The sequence below is a fragment of the Elgaria multicarinata genome, chromosome 4 (genome assembly GCF_023053635.1).
Source record: "Elgaria multicarinata webbii isolate HBS135686 ecotype San Diego chromosome 4, rElgMul1.1.pri, whole genome shotgun sequence".
In the NCBI taxonomy this organism is placed as follows: Eukaryota; Metazoa; Chordata; class Lepidosauria; order Squamata; family Anguidae; genus Elgaria; species Elgaria multicarinata.
Window position 1 is genome coordinate 2,075,092 of NC_086174.1, and position 17,709 is coordinate 2,092,800.

Sequence of the window (17,709 nt, forward strand, 5' to 3'; positions counted from 1 at the left end):
ATCCTCACAACCACAACCCTGTGAGGTAGGTTGGGCTGAGAGTCTGTGACTGGCCCAAAGTCACCCAGTGGGTTTCCATGGGCTAAGTGGGGACTAGAACCCGGATCTCCCGACTCCCAGTCCAACACCTTAGCCACTACACCACACAAGCTCTCTGTTCTGGTTGTATTTTTTATACTGTAATTTTAAACTTTTTAAATTTTATGTTGTTTTTATGCTGTACTTTATCATTTCAATTTTAGTGAACCACCCAGAGAGCTTTGACTATTGGGTGATCTAGAAACGTAATAAATAAATAGAGCTGTCAAGTATGTGTGCAACTGTTATATATTCTGTTAAAGCCAGTGTGAAATGCCAGCGCAAGATACAGATCTGAGGTCCATAATAATTGTGTATCTCCTTTTGAATTGATGCTTCCAGACCATGGCCACTGGGAATCCCAATGCCTCCCCCACAGTAACTGAGACTGAAGACAACGAGATGGAGTTGTTGACTGAAGAGCCCAGAGGTAAGGCCTGAAGGAGTGTGGTGCGTTTTCCTCTCTGCTCCCCACCATTCTGCTCAACAGAGCTGGACAGTCAGAAAGCTCAATTCTGTCCTTCTTCCAGCAGCAAGGGGAGATGAGGGGCGACAAAGGCCCTGCTTCTCTGCCTGGGTGAAATTGTTAAGAGCGTGAGACTCCCTGTTGCAAAGCTTTGAGAGGCTGGGTGGTACCAGGAGGACACAAGAGAGAACTGGCCTGACTACGTAAGCAGCCACTTGGGCCCCCACTCTTAATAGGAGTGCCAGGGATGCAGCGTGCCACCACAGAGGTATTCCGCAGGGTCCCTCAAAATGCTGGATCTTGGGTCAGGCAACACAGTTCTTTGTGGTGGCGGAAGGTCATGGGTTTGGTTGTAGACCACCTTCCTCAAGCAATTTTGCTATGGCTAATATTGTTATCATGACTTTATTATTCATGCATTTTAACATAAAGGTACCAGGTTTTGCGCAACGGTTACATGATAAGTAGACATGTCTAAAGGTTTGCATGCTATGAAAGGTGGAACAAAGTGAGGGAGGAAGGAGGAGGTAAAAGGAGAATCAGTCAGACGGGGTTGCTGAGAATCATAGAATCATAGAATAGTGGAAGGGGCCTAAAGGGCCATCGAGTCCAACCCCCTGCTCAAGGCAGGAATCCACCCTAAAGCATCCCTGACAGAGGGTTGTCCAGCTGCCTCTTGAAGGCCTCCAGTGTGGGAGAGCCCACAACCTCCCTAGGTAACTGATTCCACTGTCGTACTGCTCTAACAGTCAGGAAGTTTTTCCTGATGTCCAGCTGGAATCTGGCTTCCTTTAACTTGAGCCCGTTATTCCATGTCCTGCACTCTGGGAGGATCGAGAAGAGATCCTGGCCCTTGACTATGAAAGCAGCCACTGTGACCACAATACCCAGGGGGGTGAGATGAGTTTGAGGAGATGCTTGGAACTGGCAATGGAGACGAGATGGACAGCAGGTGGGAAGGCTATCTTTTTAGATGGGGAGCTTCTCCAATAGCTGCTCCATGCTCAATAGATGCCCTCGGAGGAAAACATAAGGCATCTTATGAACACCTGTAAGCTTTAGGGTGGGATGGCCACTCATGCAACACTGAAAAAGAAGCCAAAAGAAGACACACATTTACACAAAATCTGCATTTTTGCCTGTATATGCAAATTGGAACCAATTTCTAGAATCTAATATTTCATGGAAGGCAGCTAATTTGTTTCCAGCTAAATTATTCAATTTATTTGCACCTCCCCCAGATGAACCCTATTCAGTTCCTCTTCAATTAATTTACCCCCAAGTAATTTCCTATGTAGATTCTGCTCTACAATAATTTCCCCTTAAATTGGTTGTCCCATTAATCAATCATCCCCCCCCCACCCCTAAATTAAATTCAAAAAATAAATAGAACACCTGGGTATGCAACTCCATTCAGTAGGGGTGGGACCACAATACATTAGTCCCCCACCCCTTGGAAATCTGCCAAAAGCATTAATGTAAGTGAAAAGCTTCACATTTACGGGTGCCCACCACCAGAAGTTGTTCAGAAACATCTCTGGAGGGAGCGTACCTTCTGCCTGTTTAGGATTAGGACTTCAGTGATGGGTACTGGTGGCCATGCCTCTGTTTCCTTGATGTGAGGTACTTGAATTGGTGTCAAAGCTCTCACACGTAGATCTGGGCTGGCACAGAAATTAAGCACATGTTTAAAGTGTATCTCCCTGAGCCTGACTGCACCCTGTCCCAGATCGGACCATCAGCTGCCCCTGGGAGTGCTGAGGGTCAAGCAATCTTTGAGGTGACTTGTCCAGGGCTTTATATGCCAATAACAAAACCTTGAACCTTTCAACAATGGTGTTACAGGCTGTTGAGAAAGGGCTCCAGTCTACAGCCTCACAGCTGCATTCTGCAACAGCTGCAGCTTCCATTTCAACTCCAAGGGAAGCCCCACATAGAGTATATTGCAGCAGTCCAACCTTGAGGTTCCTAATGCCTGGACTACGTGGTCCAGCTATCCCCAGGAATGGCCGCAGCTGCTGTACCTGCTGAAGTTGGTAAAAGGTGCTGCTAGTCACTGAGGTCACCTGGGCCTCCAGTGACAAAGATGAATGCAGGAGCACCCCCAGGCTCTGCCCCTGGTCCTCCAGAGGGAGTGTAACCCCATCCCAGGCAGGCAGCTGACCTATATCCTGGCCCTGGGAGCCACCCACTCACAGAGCCTCCATCTTGCCAGGAGTCAGACTCAGCTTATTGGCCCTCATCCAGCCGAGCACTGCGTCCAGGTAGTGGTCCAGAGCCTGCACAGCCACACCGGATTCGATGTTACGGAGGAAGAGAGCTGGGTACCCTCAGTGTACTGATGACACTTCACTTCAAATCTCCTACTGATGCTTGGGGCTTGAGTGTGGTTGAGATTTTGCTAACTGGAACACTGTGTATACATTCAATAAGGAGCTGAGGAGGACTCCACAGCTGAAACGCCGCGCAAGCGAAGGAGGAGAGAAGACAAGTACCAAGTCTTTGAATCAAGGGAGAAAGAGATCCTGAAGAAGTGTACGTACGAAGGGGAGGTCAGCCCCACTCTCCTGTGATAAGGGTTAAGGGCAGGCTGGGTGGGGGGCAAAGACAGAACCTGGGGTGGGTGGGGGGCTTCCCCAGTGCTGAAGTATGTATGTATGTATGTATTTATTTATTTATTACATTTTTATACCACCCAATAGCCGAAGCGCTCTGGGTGGTTCACAAAAATTAAAACCATAATAAAACAACCAACAGGTTAAAAACACAAATACAAAATACAGTATAAAAAGCACAACCAGGATAAAAACCACGCAGCAAAATTGATATAAGATTAAAATACAGAGTTAAAACAGCAAAATTTAAATTTAAGTTAAAATTAAGTGTTCAAATACTGAGAGAATAAAAAGGTCTTCAGCTGGCGACAAAAGGAGTACAGTGTAGGCGCCAGGCGGACCTCTCTGGGGAGCTCATTCCACAGCCGGGGTGCCACAGCGGAGAAAGCCCTCCTCCTAGTAGCCACCTCAGCAGGGACTCACGGAGAAGGGCCCCTGTAGATGATCTTAAGGTCCGGGCAGGTACATATGGGAGGAGGCGTTCCTTCAATAACCTGGCCACAAACGGTTTAGGGCTTTGAATGTCAATACTAGCACTTTGAATTGGGCCCGGACCTGGACTGGCAGCCAATGAAGTTGTAAAAGGACTGGCGTAATGTGATCTCACCGGCCAGTCCCTGTTAATAAACGGGCTGCCCTGTTTTGTACCAGCTGAAGCTTCCGGACCGTTTTCAAAGGCAGCCCCACGTATAACGCATTGCAGTAATCCAAGCGAGAGGTTATCAGAGCATGGATTACGCCAGTCCTTTTACAGCTTCATTGGCATGGATAACTGTAGTTAGGCTATCTCTGTCCAGATAAGGGCGTAGTTGGTATATCAACCTAAGCTGCTAAAAGGTGCTCTTTGCCACTAAGTTCACCTGTGCCTCAAGTGACAGTTCTGGATCCAAGAGCACCCCCAAACTACTGACCCATCCTTTAGGGAGAGTGCAACCCCATCCAGGACAGGGCAAACATCACCTCGCCGGACAGATGAACCACCCGCTAACAGTCACCCCCAACCCTATACACAATTCCAGTTGTGTGGGATGTCTTACACATACATGGACAAAATGAAACTAATCCTTCTGCCAGAAATGGCACAAAAGGTGGTGTACAATCAATAACAATGAAAGCTACATGAAAGTAGTTCGGAAGAGACTGCTGGAACCAGGGGTGCCCATCCTTGCCACTTCCTCTGTTCTGCCCTCAACACATGTGACGCTGCATATCTTTCCAGTCAGCCATACTTGGATCCAGTCCACAAATGTAAATCTGCCTTCAGCTTCATTGATAAGACAGCTTTGCTGAGAGACCGCCTTCTCCCATATGGGCTTTGAACAGTGAGCAGTAAATTCAGGTCATTAAATGCTTAGCTGTAGAAGGATGAATGGAAGGTTGGTTAACCAGATTAATTGAGGGAAAAGAGATGGCATGGAGAATGTGAAAGGGCCATGTAAGGCGGCACCTTCTCAGGATGGCAGAGCGAATTGGATCGCACTACATTGAGTGCTGCAGCAGGTACCAGGTTTCATGACAGCATAAACGCTGCAGTTCCCTAGAACCCTTCTTGCCATTACTTGAGTTTCCATGGCCATTGCCTTTTCTCAGCCGAACGTTGTCCAAACCGGGCTCTGCTTACATACTCTGACTCATATCCTATCCCTGTTCCCAGATTCTTCAATTGCACATTCCGCTTATGTGTCTCTGTGTTTTTTAGATGAAAAGCTGGAATCCAAGACAAGGAAGGTTCTCAGCACAACATACGATAAATTGTTTGCTGTTTTGTCCCAGGACACGATGCTAGATGGAGTGAACTATCTCAAGTGAGTCTCCCACCTGATTTCTTCTCAAATATAGGTTAGATCTACACTACTGCTTTATAGTGGTATTGAAGTGCACTGATAACTGTTTGTTTTAGGGTGACCCTATGGAAAGGAGGACCGGGCTCCTGTATTTTTAACAGTTGTATTGAAAAGGGAATTTCAGCAGGTGTCATTTGTATATATGGGGACCTGGTGAAATTCCCTCTCCATCACAACAGTTAAAGCTGCAGGTGCCCTGCCCTCTTTTAAAGCTGGTCACTCTAGTATAGCTCCTGCAGCTTTCACTGTTGTGATGAAGAGGGAATTTCACCAGGTTCTCTATATATACAAATGACACCTGCTGAAATCCCCTTTTCTATGCAACTGTTAAAGATACAGGAGCTCTGTCCTCCTTTTCATAGGGTCACCCTACGTAATCATCTTAAAGTAGCAGGCTGGTGCTAGGTCTGTGAGTTAACCTTTAAATGAATTAAACTCATTCCCCACCCCCTTACCCTCTCCACAACCCTGCAAGGTAGGCCTGTCCTAGGCCTGTGAGGTAAGTTTAAAACAAACTCAATTAGTTTCTTCTTCTTCTCTCTCTCTCCCCCTCAACACCTGGCCAGGGCTGTCTTGAAGCCATCATCATGATTTTCCTTGTCTCCACAAAAAACAAAAACTACAACTCCCAGCATGCCTTTTGCCCAGAGCTGCAACCTCCTTCCCTTCTGCTCCCGATGGGGCCTAGTAACTGAGGCAGCCAACCCAGGCGCTCTCACTTCAGGCCCAGGATGGTGAGCCACTTCCAGATGATGGCTGCCAAAGCCTGTCAAGTCTTCCCTCCCACCTAAGGCATGCTGGGAGTTGTAGGCGTAAGCCTAGGTCCCTGAATAACGCATTAATTTTTGAACATCTGAGGTGTGGTGGGAGACCACTGGAGAGCGGGCCTTCTTAGTTGTGGCACCCTGCTTATGGATTTCTTTTTCCCAGGCAGGGTTGCCTAGTGACTCCATTAATGGCTTTTAAGTGCCAAGTGAATTTAAAAATAAAATAAAAATCCCAAGGCTTTTTAACTTGGTGAGATTTGTTATGTTGGTTTCCCCACCCTGTTATAACTAAACCACAACATTCCAAGACAGATGCAAGAATTACTGAATAACATTTATGATTTTCATGGAAAAGCCTGATTACACCATTGAAACAGAAGAGTGAATGGAGGAATGACTGACAGCTGAGGCTAGAATGGAATAGTGGGCGGAGTTAGCGGCAGTTGGGGAAAGGCAGTTAGAAGGAGAACAAAGACAGCCAGCGAAAGGTTAGGAAAATGGGGGCTGAGTTAGGATGGAGAGATAGTGATACTACAGCTCCCAGCATGCCTTTGGTAGCTCTCAGGTGTCCATGTCCTCTGAGAGACGCTTTCCTCCTCTCGTGGCTGATGCTGCTCCTTGACAAACATTGAGGAGTAGCATCGCCAAGGAGGGGAGATAAGCAGCCGTCAGTGGATGCGCACAACTCTGGCCAAGGATGAAGGCTGCGTGTGTGCTTCCCTCAGTTTCTGAGAAAACTGATATCAGGATAGGGTGCTGTTGAGCATGTCCAGAGTTTGGCCTCTCAAAGACATGCTGTTGTATCTAGCTATGATTTTAAAACCGCAGGTGGGAGGAGGCACCGCAAATGGATGCAGCCTATTTATGTGGGTTGTTTCATTTTATGTGGAATTTGGTTGACTGACATTAGGAATCACAATGGCTGCCAAAGGCCGGTAAGTCTGGCCTCCTACCCAAGGCATGCTGGGAGTTGTAGGCATAAACATAGGTTTTTTATTAAATTCTTTAAAAATACTTGACCCCCCAAATTCATGTTTTTAGATTTGTTCTGATCCATGTACACATTGTCCTGTCTGGGTGAACAGCATTAAGGCAATACCATATGTGGAAGTGGGTAAACACTTAGGGACATACGTCACACACATACACAAACACACACACACACACACACACATTCTGCTTTATAGGTAGAGATTATCCAAAATCCTGCAAGACGTCATTCTGGTAAAAAGGTGCAAGAAGCATATAGTGTTGCCATGATGGGATCATAATGATTTAACACAAGGTGTAGATCTGACACTGCTCTTCATTTTCTCTTCTCGCCTACAGAAGCTTAAAGCTGTAGTTGTGCCCCTGTGAAATTCCCCTCAATGGCATAAGTTCCATATCGCCTCTGGGACTGTCATTAATCAGTATTGGAAGAATTGCCAAGTCCTAGTCTATTCTATACTCTCTCTCAGCAGGATGTAAAATTCTCCAAGCAACAGTGCAACCTACCCTCACCTAATGTATGAAGCTCCTGAGATGCTGAGATTGTTGTGAGATCTCAAATCAGCAGGTCGCATGCTTCCAGACCCTGGTCCTGCTGCCTGCCCTCAACTCCCTCTCTTTTCCCCTCATAGGGAGCGACTGATCACCTTGAAAAAAAAGTGTTCCTTGGACCCCATTTTCATTGGTTTTCTGGGCCGTACAGGAGCTGGGAAGACCTCCCTGCTCAATGCCATTATAGGGAAGAAGCTGTTCATGCCAGTATCTGGGGAAAAAGCTTGTACTTCATGCATCGTGCAGGTGAAGAAAAGTAAGAGTGAGTTCTACGAGGCTGTAATTCACCTTCTCACAAAAGAGGTGGGTACAATTTCCCTCCTAGGGGTAGAGGAACTGTTGCTTCGTTGAATATTTATACCCTGCTTTTTATTATTATTATTATTATTATTATTATTATTATTATTATTATTATTATTATTATTATATTACACTTATATACCGCCCCCATAGCCAGGGCTCTCTGGGCGGTTTACAGAAATTCTAAAAAATTAAGATAAAAACGAGTATACAAAATTTAAAATTCTAAAACAAAGAACATACACAAATAAAGCATTAAAAGCCGTTAAAAAATAAACATGTGGGTAATTAAGATGTGCCACTGTATGTCTGGGCAAAGAGGACAGTCTTAACCTGGCGCCGGAAAGATAGCAGCGTTGGCACCAGGTGAGCCTTGTCAGGGAGATCGTTCCACAGTCTGGGGGCCACCACCGAAAAGGCCCTGTCCCTCGTTGCCACACTCCAAGCCTCTCTCGGAGTAGGCACCCGGAGGAGGACCTTAGATGTTGAACGTAGTGACCGGGTATATTCACTTCGGGAGAGGTGTTCCGTCAGGTGTTGTGGTCCCAAGCCGTGTAAGGCTTTATAGGTCAAAACCAGCACCTTGAATTGGGCTCAGAAACATACAGGCAGCCAGTGCAAGCGGACCAGAGCAGGTGTTATGTGGTCAAACCTTCTGGTTCCCGAAATCAATCTGGCTGCTGCATTTTGCACAAACTGCAGCTTCCGAACCGTCTTCAAAGGCAGCCCTTCGTAGAGTGCATTGCAGTAATCTAACTTGGAGGTTACCAGAGCATGGACAACTAAAGCAAGGGGCAGAGCCACATTTAAGCTTTGGGATGCCCTGACAGCGCATTTGGGCGTCCCAAAATCGATGATGTGAACCCTACCTTAAGCGTTGCAAGAAGAGGCGGAGGAGGAGGAGGAGGAGGAGGAGGCGGCCCCGCGCAGGGACGGGATAAAGGGTAAACCGCGCCCGGTGCCTTCGCCGGGCAATCAGCTCCCGCCCACCTACCCGCCGGCATCTTTTTGCCAGCGAAAGAGTCACCCGGGACCCACCCGGGTCAGAGAACTTCACGGAAGAAGCCGCCGCCGGCTTCCTCCGAGCTCTATGACCCGGGTGGAAGCTGGCGGAAGCTTCTCCCGTGACGCTCTCCGACCCGGGTGGGCCCCGGGTGACTCTTTCGCCGGCAAAAGGCTGCTGGCGGGTAGGTGGGCGGGAGCTGATTGCCCGGCGAAGGCGCCGGGCATGGTTTACCCTTCATCCTGTCCTCCTCCGCCGCCTCTTCTTGCAACGCTTAAGGTAGGATTCACAGCATCGATTTCGGGACGCCCAAATGTGCCGTCAGGGCGTCCCAAAGCTTAAATGTGGATCCTCCCCTGGTTATCCCTGTCCAGCTAGCGGCGTAGCTGGGCCACCAACCGGAGTTTGTAGAAGGCACTCTGTGCCACTGAGGTCACCTGAGCCTCAAGTGACAATGATGGATCTAAAAGAACCCCCAAGCTACGAACCTGCTCCTTCACCTGCACTCTTCTGAATGGACGCCCAAAGTAGCTGACAACAAATACAAAACAACCAATACAATATACCAATATTACAATAAATTAATTCCTCCTTACGTTACAAGAGCTGTCTTTATGTTACATGAAATCTCAGTTTGCAATAGAATTATTGGAGAGCTCCGTGTGACACAGCATGGTCCCCTTTGGGTTCTGCCCAATCTTACAGCTCCTTTCCTGGACTGAGATTTGGGACCACATTGGTGAAAGTATGGAGCCAGCCCCCTTCGGACATGGCCCTGTGGTTTGCAATACCAAAACAGGGCATCCTTCATCCAGTCCCTGTCCCCAAACTGTACTGGCTCCCTGGGGAACATAGAATCATAGAATAGCGGAGTTGGAAGGCGCCTGCAAGGCCATCGAGTCCAGCCCGCTGCTCAATGCAGGAATCCACCCTAAAGCATCCCTGACAGAGGGTTGTCTGGTTTGAATGACTCTAGTGTGGGAGAGCCCACAACCTCCTTAGGTATCTGATTCCATTGTCGTACTGCTCTAACAGTCAGGAAGTTTTTCCTGATGTCCAGCTGGAATCTGGCTTCCTTTAACTTGAGCCCATTATTCCGTGTCCTGCCCTCTGGGCGGATCGAGAAGAGATCCTGGCCCTCCTCTGTGTGAGAACCTTTGAAGTATTTGAAGAGTGCTCTCATGTCTCCCCTCCATTTCTCTTCTCCAGGCTAAACATGCCCAGTTCTTTCAGTCTCACTTCATAGAGCTTTGTTTCCAGACCCCTGATCATCCTGGTTGCCCTCCTCTGAACACGCGTCCCTGGTCAACAGCCAGTTGGCCACTGTGTGAACAGAAAGCTGGACTAGATGGACTCTCAGTCTGATCCAACAGGGTCTTCTTATGTTCTTATGAGCCTAGTGGGCACCAGGAAAGGTGTCTGTGGGCCCTGGGCACTACATTGGAGAACCCAGGACAAGATGATCTCCAAGGTCCCCTCCAATTCTATGAATTAGGAATGTGTAGTTTGTGAAGATGTGTGTTTTAGCATTTTGCATCCAGCATTCTCCACACTGTGTACTTCACTTGTGTTTCCACAGGTGTGTGTGTGTGTGTGTGTGTGTATGTTTTGTGTGTACAAATATAAATGTTAGATGTGATAATGTCATATCCCACATCTTTGATCCCACATCTTTCCGCATAACAGGAAAGTCACAGGAGGAGATGTGGGCTGTGAGGCAGCCACGTGGCCAGCATGAAATGTAGCTGGGCTGTAAGAGTGAAACTGGAGAATCCTCTTTACGAACGGCTGGGAAACTTCCTAGACTGGAGTTCCTGCAGGGTGGCAGATCAGTGAGTTTTGGTGTGAGAGAAACGGGCTGCCACTCTGCCTCTTCCCAATGTATTTATTTATTTTAATACATTTACATACCGCCCCATAGCCGAAGCTCTCTGGGCAGTTTACAAAAGTTAAAAACAGTGAACATTAAAAACAAATATACAAAAATTTAAAAGCAGAAAAACAGCAATATCCATTTTAAACAGCTATTCTGGGGTCAGTTAAAAAACCCTCAGCAGATGTTGTTAACTGCCTGGGAGAAGAGAAAAGTCTTGACCTGGCGCTGAAAAGATAACAATGTTGGCGCCAGGCGAGCCTCGTTGGGGAGATCATTCCGTAATTGTGTGGGGGGGGGGACACTGAAAAGGCCCTCTTGGCTGCCTTTTGCTTCTTTGGCTTAAGGATATTGTACTATGAAAGCGGTATATAAAAGGTAGGAGCCTTTATAGCGGTATTGAAGTTCACTGACAACTGTTGGGGCCCATTGATATATGCCGTATACCACTTTCATACTGGTATATCCTGCTTGGAGTGGCTCCTGACTTTTATATACCGCTTTCATAATGCAATATCCTGCATGGTGTAGATGAGGCCTACATTGGTCCCAACTGCAACCCTGAATTCTCCTGGCTTCCTGACTTACGAGGGTTCTTGTGGTGGTGCCAGAGGATTCATAGTGGTTCAGTATCTCACACAGCACTCCACAGTATAAAAATACTCTCCGTCTTTGCCTAATCATTCTGCTGTCTGCTGCATCTAGGTGGTAGTTCTGGCTGGTGAAGAAAGAGGCCAAGTTACCTTCTTTTCATAAGTTTAAACAAAGTCTAATCTACAACACCTTCAAAGAGAAGTCGAAGAGGTCATTGATAAGTTAAAAGTTGGTAAATCACCAGGAGCAGATGGTTTGGGATCAGAATATTATGTCTTCAAAGATTATTTAGTTCCAAAATTAATGGAACTTTCTAATAGGATACTAATAGGAGAGAAGATACCTGAATCATGGGAACATTCATTGATAATTCTGATCCCAAAACCAGATAAAGACTTGACTAATCCCGATTCCTATAGACCTATTTCGTTAATAAATCAGGATGCTAAAATTTTCACATCTATTATGGCTAAACGGCTAAATAAGTTTATATCAGAATATATAGGAGCAGATCAATGTGGGTTTGTAGCAGGAAGGCAGATGCATAATTTAGTGGGAAGAGTCTTAAATGTAATAAATGTAATAAAAAAAGCAAATATTAAGGCAGGTATTATGGCATTGGACATTTTTAAAGCTTTTGATTGTGTGAGCTGGCAGGCATTAAAGATTATTATAGATAAACTGGGATTTGGAAATAAATTTAAAAGTGTAATAGAACAGTTATATTCCCAAAATACAGCGGTAGTGGTGGTAAATGACGGACTCACTGAAAAGATACGACTAGCCAGAGGAACAAGACAAGGATGTCCGCTCTCGCCGGTCCTGTTTGTAATGGTTATGGAAGTTTTGGCGAAGGCACTAAGGGAGGATGAAGAGTTAGAAGGAATTGGAGAGATAAGGGAAATAAAGTTAAACATGTTCGCAGATGATACTTTATTGACCATTAAGAACCCAATAAGAAAATTAGAAAGAATTAAATATCAGTTGAGGGAATTTGAGGAAATTACAGGGTTAAAAATAAATTGGTCTAAATCAGAGATGATGTTGTTTAACTATACTAAGAAGGAAGAAAAGGATTGGGAACATAAGGGAATAGAATTGAAAGTTAAGGAGGAGATTAAATATTTGGGAATTAAAATTACAAAAAATTTAGAGAATCTTGAAAGGGAAAATTTAACGAGGTTAAAGAAGGAGGTATTAGAGAAATTGGAGAAATATAAAAGATTAAATTTATCTTGGTTTGGGAGAATAGCTTTAATAAAAATGAAGATATTAGCTAAAATTAATTTTGTGTTTAGGATGTTACCAATAAAAATATCAGAAACCGAGATAAAAAGTTGGCAAAATATTATTAATAAATATTGTAATGGAGAAAAGAGGGCAAGGGTGAATAAAAATAATTGGTATCTAAGCCAAAAAAAGGGTGGATTGGGTCTCCCAAATATAAAATTATACTATGTAGCAAATAGATTAAGACACATTGTAGAAGCAATTATAGGAGCAGGAGATTTATATTGGATGGAAGAAAAAACTATAAGTAATGTAGAGATGAATTTGGATAATGTTTTCTTTAAAGATGGAGGGAGAAAGTGGGTTGGAAGTATAGATAATCCACTCTTGAGGACTCAATGGGAAATTTGGAGTAAATTTAAAGGGAAGTTGCTTCCGAGCAACTCTCCCTTAGCACCGATAATAATGTTAAAGAATTTCCCAGAGGATCTAAAGGGTAGATTATGTAAAATATTAAAAGAGAAAAATAAAATAAAATTAAAGGATTGGTTAAGAGATATAAAAACAAGAGAGGATATGGAAAATTTGTTAAAGGAGAAAAAATTATCTTGGTTAGAATATGGTCAATTAGAACAATGGAATAAAAAGTGGATTAAAGATAATAGAATGTGTAGAAAGATGACGAAGTTTGAAGAATTAGTAGTAAATAAGGAGAAAGGGAAAGGAGGTAGTATAGTTTTAAAAGGATTAATGAGTGAAATATATAAATTACTGTTAGAGAAGGAGTTTAGAGAGAATACAGAGAAAATGGTTTGGGAATCAGATTTGAAGGTACAAATAGGGTGACAGAGCTGGGAGGGACTATGGAAACAAAGAGTGTTGAGAAGTTTATCAGTGAGAATAAAGGAGAATTATTTTAAAATTATATGGAGGTGGTACCTAACCCCGGTTAGATTGAATAAGATAAACGATCAGCATTCAGCAAATTGTTGGAGAGGTTGTGGGGAAAAAGGAACGTATTTACATATGTGGTGGCAATGCAAATATGTACAAAGATTATGGATGATGGTGTTTTCAGAAATTGAAGAAATAGTGGGAATGAAAATAGAACAAACACCAAAGATTGCATTGCTGTCACTATTTGAAGATATAAAGTGTGGAAAAGGAACTATAGAGCTGATATCGAGTTTGCTGGTTGCAGCACGATTGATGGTAGCTAGGAACTGGAAGGTTCAAGGGGAATATTCTATAGAAGATTGGTATAAAGAAGTATGGGATATAGCCATGAATGATAAACTGACATGTAATATTAAGTGGAGAAAAGGCGTAACTAAAATAAATGAGTTTGAAGGAATCTGGAAACAGTTCCTAATATTTGTTTTTTTTTTTTTTATAAATTTTTTATTAAACAACATATAACAACAACAAAACATCAAATAAAAAACACTTGTTACATAAACATAAAATTACCTTAATATCAAATATTCAAATTTTGCCTATTAAACATTTTTATACTAAACATAACAGTGCTCCCCCCCCCCTCGGGATCTCATTCCTGTTTCCAAAAACTCATAGTTTCTTCTGTTGGTGGTTTCCCACTTCCTTTAGAAAATACAAACTCCAGGAACTTTTTCCATATACCCTCAAAATCATTTGTTTTTGCTATACCTTTTTTCATTTTAATATTACATGTCAATTTATCATTTATAGCAATGTCCCACACTTCTTTATACCATTCTTCAATACAATAGTCTCCTTGCATCTTCCAGTTCCTGGCTACAATCAGCCTCACAGCCGTCAACAGATTCGTTATTAACTCTTTCGTTTCTTTATTACATTTAAGTTCTTCTTGCGGTGAAAGTAGTGCAATCCTTGGTGTGACTTCTACTTTAAATCCCACTATCTGCTCAATCTCATAAAAAACCATCTTCCACAACTTTTGCACATGTTTACAGTCCCACCACATATGTAAATACGTTCCTTTTTCACCACATCCCCTCCAACAATCTGCTGAAAGCTGATTATTAATCTTATTTAATCTGACCGGAGTTAAATACCACCTCCATACCAGTTTGTAGTAATTCTCCTTTATTCTTACTGACATATTTCTCAACACTCTCTGTCTCCATAATCCCTCCCATCTCTGCTGTCCTATCTGTATCTTCAAATCAGTCTCCCAAACCACTTTCCCACTACTATCCCACACTCCTTTCTCAGTTAATACATTATATAGTTGACTCATTAACCCTTTTATCCCTATATTTTGTCCCTTATCAATTCCTTTTTTTTCAATTAATTCCTCAAATTTCGTCTTCTCTCCACACTCTCTATTTTCTTTTACCCAATTTTTAGTCCATTGTTCCAATTGCCCATAGTTTAACCATGATAATTTCAAATCTTTTAAAACATCTTCCAACCTCTCTCTTGTATTCATCCCCTTTAACCATTCACTTAATCTCATTTTATTTTTCTCCTTTAAAACTTTACCTAATCTATTCTTTAAATTTTCAGGAAATTTCTTTAGCATTATCACTGGTGTTAAAGGGGAATTAATTGAAAGCAATTCCTTTTTATATTTATTCCAAAGTTCCCAATGGAACTTCAAAAAGTAATTATCTATTTCGTTAAGCCAATTACCCTTCCCTTTTTCCTTAAAAAATACATTCTGCAAATTTAGCTCAATATTATCTAATGTATTTTCTTCCATCCATTCTAAGTCCCCTACCCCTAAAATTGCTTCAGCAATGTGTCTTAACCTGTTTGCTATATAATAGTACTCAAGGTTCGGGAGACCCAATCCACCCTTCTTTTGATTTATATACCATTTACATTTGTTAATTCTTGCTTTCTTCTCCGCATTGCAGTAATTATTTATAAGATTCTGCCAACTTTTTAACTCTAAATCTGAAATTCTTATTGGTAACATCCTGAAAATAAAATTGATCTTAGGCAAAATTTTCATCTTTATTAAAGCTATTCTTCCAAACCAAGAAAGATTCAGTTTCTTATACTTCTTTCGCTTTTCTATTACCTCTTTTTTCAATCCATTTAAATTTTCACTTTCCAAATCTTCTAAATTTTTAGTAATCTTAATACCCAAATATTTAATTTTTTCTTTATTCAAAACTGAAGCCTTCCCTTCCCATTCCTTCTCTTCCTTTTTAGTGTAATTAAATAACATCAACTCGGATTTTGCCCAATTTATTCTTAACCCCGTAACTTCTTCAAATTCTTTTAACTGCTGTCTAATTCTTTCCATTTTGCTTATCGGATCTCTAATAGTCATCAATGTATCATCTGCAAACATATTCAACTTAATTTTCTTTCTACTACCTATCCCCTCTATCTCCCCATCTTCTCTTATTGCATTTGCCAACAATTCCATCACCAATACAAACAGGACTGGCGAGAGTGGGCATCCTTGTCTTGTCCCTCTGGCTAGTCGTATCTTATCCGTTATTCCATCATTTACTACCACTACAGCTGTGTTTTTAGAGTATAACTGCTCTATTATTGCTCTGAATTTGTTACCAAATCCCATTTTGATTAAAACCAACTTTAACGTTTGCCAACTCACACAGTCAAAAGCCTTAAAAATATCTAACGCTAAAATACCCGCCTTATTCTTTGACTTTTTTATCCCCTGTATTGCATTTAAGACTCTCCCTATTAATGTATGCATCTGTCTGCCTGCTATAAAACCACATTGGTCTTCCCCTACATAATTTGCTATAAATTTATTTAATCTTTTGGCCAAAATAGTTGAAAAAATTTTAGCATCTTGATTTATTAACGAAATTGGTCTATATGAATCAGGGAGAGTCAAGTCCTTATCCGGTTTCGGGATTAAAATTATTATGGAATGCTCCCATGACTCTGGAATCTTCTCCCCTTCCATTATTGCGTTATATAATTTCAACAACTTTGGCACTATTAATGTTTTAAATCTTTTATAAAACTCTGGTCCCAAGCCATCTACCCCCGGTGATTTCCCTACTTTAAGCTGATCTATGACCTCCTCTATTTCACATTGCAGTATGTTACTATCCATAATTTTCTTATGCTCTTTTTCTAATCCTTTTTTCACAAATTTACCCACATACTCTTCCTTCCTCTTCGTTTGAGTATCTCTTTCCTTGTATAAATCTTCAAAAAATTGCTGAAATTTTTTTATTTTATCCTTCATCATATGACAATAATTACCCTGCTTATTTTTTACTGCCCCTATCCCATTTTTAGCTTTTTCCTTTTGTGTGAGTTTGGCAAGCATCTTCGAGTTCCTGTTACTATTTTGAAAGTATTCCCTTTTCATATAAATTAAGTTCCTCTGAACCTCTTCTAAATTAATATTTTCTAGTTCCTTTTTTTTTGCCTGTACTTCTATTAATTTATATTTATTTTTAGTTTGCCAAAATTCATTTTCCAGCTTCCTTATCTCATTCTCTAAAGTAACCTGCCTTACCTCCTGTTGTCTTTTTAGATTACACATTTCCCTAATACAATTCCCCCTAAACACAGCCTTCATGGTATCCCAAACCACTGCCGTTCTTGTTCCCCCCTTCTCATTTATTTCCCATGTTTCTGACAGTTCCTTCTGCATTTTCTCAATTACTTTATCGTACTTAAATATCTTAGTATTCAGTCTCCACCTTAATGCTTGTTTGTAATCCTTATCAACTGCGAAAACTAAACTTACTAGTGCATGATCCGTTACCTTAATTGTCCCCAATTCCATTTTACATATCTTAGTTAAAAAATCTCTGGATACAAAAATATGATCAATCCTGGAGTATGTGTGATGGACTGGAGAATAAAATGTAAATCCTGGGTCAGCCCCTCTAAGAACTCGCCAAGAATCAACAAAATCCTTTTCTTTAATTAATTTGTTTAACATAGTGATATTGTTTCTTTTTTCTATCTCGGAGGGATTTGACCTATCTAGTCTATTATTCATAACCATATTAAAATCTCCAGCCAAAATAGCATACCCCTCCTTAAATTCTTCAATCTCTCTTAATACCTCCTCATAAAATTCTTTTTGTTTATTATTTGGAGCATACATATTGATCAAAGTATACATTTTCCCTTCCAATTGACCCTTTATCATAAGATATCTCCCATTCTCATCTTTTTTAATATTTTCCATCACAAACCCACTTCTTTTTGAAATCAAGATGGCCACTCCATTTTTTTTTGATGTCCCCAAAGACACTTCGTAAAACACTGGCCATTTCAAACGAATAACATTATTTTTTTCCTTAAATTGATGAGTTTCTTGCAAAAAAATTATATCAGAACCATCCCTATTTAGCAATTGTTCAATCCTTCTCCTTTTTACGACCGCCCCCAGACCTTTAACATTGAGTGTTGAGATTCTTATCTTCTTATCCATATCTA

General features: G+C 42.0%; 1 protein-coding gene across 1 annotated transcript in view; it reads left to right on the forward strand.

The window, feature by feature from the left end:
• LOC134398120 (nuclear GTPase SLIP-GC-like) overlaps nucleotides 1–17,709 on the forward strand; it is a 65,287-nt gene that overhangs the window by 6,660 nt on the left and 40,918 nt on the right. The window contains exons 2-5 of the mRNA XM_063125365.1: nucleotides 421–508; nucleotides 2,978–3,079; nucleotides 4,859–4,964; nucleotides 7,393–7,615. Coding sequence (XP_062981435.1) covers nucleotides 424–508; nucleotides 2,978–3,079; nucleotides 4,859–4,964; nucleotides 7,393–7,615 — 516 coding nt within the window. The 5' untranslated portion in view covers nucleotides 421–423. The remainder of the gene's footprint in view (nucleotides 1–420; nucleotides 509–2,977; nucleotides 3,080–4,858; nucleotides 4,965–7,392; nucleotides 7,616–17,709) is intronic.